This window comes from Pinus tabuliformis, chromosome 9 (genome assembly GCF_031772625.1).
Source record: "Pinus tabuliformis cultivar Carrire ecotype Pingquan chromosome 9, CPIR1, whole genome shotgun sequence".
NCBI lineage: Eukaryota > Viridiplantae > Streptophyta > Pinopsida > Pinales > Pinaceae > Pinus > Pinus tabuliformis.
In genome coordinates this window covers 526638820-526643569 of record NC_142307.1, presented here as the reverse complement: position 1 = coordinate 526643569, position 4750 = coordinate 526638820, and the positions used below count along the sequence as shown (strand labels likewise).

The following is a 4750-nucleotide window of genomic DNA, read 5'->3' as shown; positions in this document are numbered from 1 at the left end:
CTAAGGAGCAGACTTTTGCCAAATACATCTTGCTCTTAAATGATTAATACACAAACAAAAACAAACTCTTAACTTAAGCAGAAACATTTTTAGAAACATATTCAATACCGGAAAATCCCTTTTACTTGCAAATATGTTCTCTTAATTAAAATTAAGATTGGATTAACCAACCAGAAGTAACATCGAATGTGTTATTACAGTAAAGAAATAAAATACACGAAGAGAAGTAACATTGATTTGAGCCCCTGGGGACAAATAAGCTAGCCCTGATTTAGGGTCTAACAAACAGTAATTGAATTTAAAAAAGTTACTCTGTAACAACAGCGGCCCATCCATGGGGAACTCGAACCAGATGTTACAGCTGATTGATTTGAGCTTTGAGCCCTTGGGGACAAATAACTAGCCCTGATTTAGGGTCTAACAAACAGTATTTGAATTTGAAAAAGTTACTCTGTAACAACAGCGGCCCATCCATGGGGAACTGAATCACGACCAACAACGGTCTTCAATACACAATTCAGAAAAACAATGAGAGAACGAGTAAACCCTCTCGGCAAAAAATGGCGCCGCGGGGTGCCGCCAACCATCGGCCGGAATCACAGCACTACCTACGCTTTCTTCTTCTTCTTCTTCAGGGTTTTGCCTTTCAGTCTCTTCATCAAATAACAACCTGTCAACATCTCCTCCTTGCGAAGGCGACAGCACTAGCGGAGATAACAAAGGAATTGGGCTCCTGCAAGATAACCCCATCGATTCCGGGGACAGCCTTTTCAACTGCAGTTTAGCCGGCGCCCGCTTCTGCAATCGGCTAAGAGGCTGCGGCCGTTCGGTCTCAGAGACCAAGGGTCGAATCCCGGCCTCGGCCGCATCGTGGTAGTGTCTCTCCATCGATTCAAAAGGCCTTTCTTGCTCAAATTCAACAGCATCGCCACCACTGCGGCTCGCGGCCATTTTTTCTGGCTTCCTAAGCCCAACACCAGACATTTGCCTGGCAGAGGTCGCCTGTTCGAATCGCTCTGGCTTATTAAAAAAAACCCCACGCTTTGCTACCAGATCTGATTGCCTGTAAACTGTTCAACAACTTGCAGATTGAGGGATTATTATAGAAATGGAGGGTTATATAAACAGGTGGGGAATTGGGATTGGCGAGGGCAAATTGCAAAAGCGAATTGGGTATCACAATAAAACAAGAAAGGACGAGGGCACACGTGAAGGAAAGTTTGTTCAACGACTGGTCACTGTGACGGTGGTGTCGGTATGGCGGTTTGTGGACCGCGCATATGATCACACCTCATCTCTTCAACCCGACGTTTGTGAACAGAAAACGGTGGGCGTGTGTTGACCGCACGTTGCACAACGTGTCAATTTCTGATTCACTCGTTGTGAAGATATTTCCAATTTAAAAATTCCAAAATATATTTTTTAAAAACTATGGGTAAATGGCCAACTATAGCACTTTTTTATGGTCAAAAAGTCTTCGAAACTTTCCGGCACGAGATCAGATATATTCACATGATTAAAAGGTTGATGACATCAACATTTTACTAATAAGTTTTTTTATTTGCGGTAATTTTTGGGTAGTTTTTTTTTACAATTTAAGTTGTAGTTGAAATAGTTTTTAGTGGAATTTGGCAATACAATTTTAAGAATTTTTTATTGTTTAAAATATATTTTTGAATGTATAAATAAATTTAGTACTTTGAAAACTCTAGAACTCTAGAACATTCGATACAAATTAAATAATTTAAACTCAAATTTCTAAAAATCTCTATCAAACCTAAAATTAAATTACGGCAATTTTTTTAATTTTAACTCACACTTCTTTTAATAATGGGTTACATCCTTATTTCTTGGGAAAGGTTTAGCCTCTTACGACAAACTACATTAAAGGGTTGACTTTAACTCATGACAACTTTCAAAACGTGCCTAGAAAGACCGTTTAAGTAAGGTCACTTTGATCCCAGCATAGCTATGGGTAATTAATGCATAACCTCATGTATGTTAAAAAGTGCCCATCCTTCTTGTTAGTCCCTTCAAAGTTAAGGTATTTTGGGTGCTTATGGATGTTTTTTATTCTTAGTATTTTTTCTTGGAAGTACTTGAAAGATCATTTTTTTTTAATAAGTATTTATTATGAGGTTAATAGGTTTTAATGAACATTGTATTCACACTTTTACCTTTATCTAGAACATTGTTTTTAACTTAGGTAAAAATAACTATTCTTTAAGTAAAATTATGAATATTCAATGTATAGTGTCACACATTGTTAAAAAGTACTCATCCATTTTATTGGCCTCTTTTAATTATGAACATTCAATGTATAGTGTCACATATTGTTAGAAGGTACCCATTCATCTCATTGGCCTCCTCTAATTAAGATATTTCTTTTTGTGCGATTAAGATACAATGTTTATAAACATTTAGCACAATTAATGTTTTGTGTGTAAAATTCTAGAGTTGGTAGGCATAATCCAACTCCTTCGTGTATACTTTAGTGGTTTATATAGTATCTTCACTACAACATTTTGTCTTTTATTTTTCACATGATAAGTTTTTTGTCTTTTATTTTTGACATGATAAGCTTGACTAGAATACTTGTGATATTCACTAATGCATATTCATGGACTCTTATGGATGCTCATATACCAATGCAAGCATATTAATACCAACACATAATGTATTAAGAAGACAAATAATCAACCCATCAATAGTTACTACATCAAAACACTTTCAATACCATTACTAAATCAAAATATCTAAACAAGTCAATGGACATTCTTGTAACTAAAAGATGTTCATAAATATATTATATATGGTAGGAAGCATAAAGCATAACATTGCACATAGACATTCTTGTAACTAAAATATGTTCATAAATATACTATATATGGTCTAAAGCATAAAGCATAACATTGTACATAGAACATTACTAATTAAGTGAACTTTCATCTCTCATTATACAACCCAAAATATTCACATAGTAAAATAAATATTATTAAATTTTAATTTACTTTGTAGCACATTAAACTCAGGCCATCTACCTTTGGTGGTTGTTGATTGATAAGGTGGCTAACACCTTTCTTATGATATCCCTTCTTTACATGAGAACTCTGCAATATAAAACTTATATATATCATTTTTGGAGTTTTGGGGAAGATGTTTGGTTGGTCTTCGCTTGGTCATTCTTGATCACCTCGTTTATGATACCTTCACTCATCTACTATTAGTAGATACCTTCACTCATCTACTATTAGTATTTTATGTTGATTATGTGTAGGAAATGGAAAAGGTGGGTTGTTTATGAAAGCTTGAGGTGAAGGAAATGAGGTATGAATGAATAGAGATTGATCCACTGTTGATATTTAACTTGTGAGAAGTTAGGTTGTTATTCATAGGGATTGAAACCTTAAGTTCAGTAGATATGTTTATAGCTTAAAAACCATATCATGGTGGTAGTGTAGTTTAAAGATTTCGTTGTCATATTTTAATTTTACTTTTTTAAATATTTATAATTAAACTTGTTAAAAAAATCCAAAGGAAAAAGACCCATAATTTCGTTTCAACTTTTGAAAAAAAGGAACAAAATCACATCTTGCAGATGCTAAAAGCATTCAATATGTGCGACCTTTTGAATTTGGAGCAGGGAAAAAAAACTAAAAAAAGAAAATACAATGGGGAGGATCAAGTGATATAAAATTCACTTATCTTCTCTTTCTCTAGACATTCTATCGCCCCCCTGCAAGATGGTCAACAAGAACCATTGCCAAATTGTTCACGGTTTTTTCTAGTGGGTGTTCTTTGTTTGAATCTGAACTTTTCGAGACAGGAATTACCTTTGTACCCACCATCCCATCCTCTTTGTGTGCCACATTTTCCTGTTGTTATGATTCATGGATCACTTTTGATTATGTACCATTCTCCTTATGTGTTGCATTGCCATTCTGTACGTGAGTACCCCTTTCTTCTGGTTTTTGAGGTTTCTTTGTGATTTCCCCTTCTGCTTCCTCCACGAGGTAGGGATAAGAAGGCTTCCATTCTTCTCTTTTGCAAGCCTGTCCCTTTTTCATTTTTGGGTGCCTTTTTTCTGAGGACATGTGTCATGCAAGTGTCCTATTTAGTAGAAAAATCAACATTTGAATGTTGTATTTTCATAATCCAGTAGTTGGTTCCACTAGAAGTTTTTATGTTTTAGTTGAATGTGATCAATTAGACCTTTACTTATATCTATTTCTACATATATTTTGGCAAAGGTAATTAACCCTTTCTCTGTTCTCACGAGTCCATATTTTTGAATGACCCCAAGGTGTTTTCAATTTCCTCAAGGACCTTGTGATGCCAAAATGGAAGGGGAATATTTGGTAGCCTCACCCATACTAGAATTTTTTAGACCACCATTGTTGTGGCATCAAAATATGGAAACCAAGGGGCAATGAAGAGCCCTACATATCCCTAGAACTAGGGCCTATCTTTCAATACTATCTCCAAATCTTCCCGAGTATCGAACTAAATAATGAAGAAACCCTTTGAGCATAGGTATATGGCATAGTTGTTGGTCCAAGTTGTAAACACCCACTAATCCAAAGCATCAGACCTAGGCCAAAAACCATTGAACATGCAAATCACTACCCTAAATTGAAAAATAGAAGAAAGTTGATTTCCTATGTTGTATTTACCTCCACAACATACACTTGTTGTTATTGTTCAACAATGTAAGGTCTAATATTGTATTGTGGAAAATCCAATGGAATAG

The 4750-nt window shown here is 35.3% G+C and overlaps 1 protein-coding gene across 1 annotated transcript; it reads right to left on the bottom strand.

The window, feature by feature from the left end:
• Nucleotides 1-208: 208 nt before the first annotated feature.
• On the bottom strand, nucleotides 209-1137 carry LOC149149536 (uncharacterized). Its single transcript, XM_089439412.1, has one exon. The coding sequence runs from the start codon at nucleotides 982-984 to the stop codon at nucleotides 487-489; it is 498 nt and encodes a 165-aa protein (XP_089295538.1). The 5' UTR covers nucleotides 985-1137; the 3' UTR covers nucleotides 209-486.
• Nucleotides 1138-4750: the final 3613 nt, after the last annotated feature.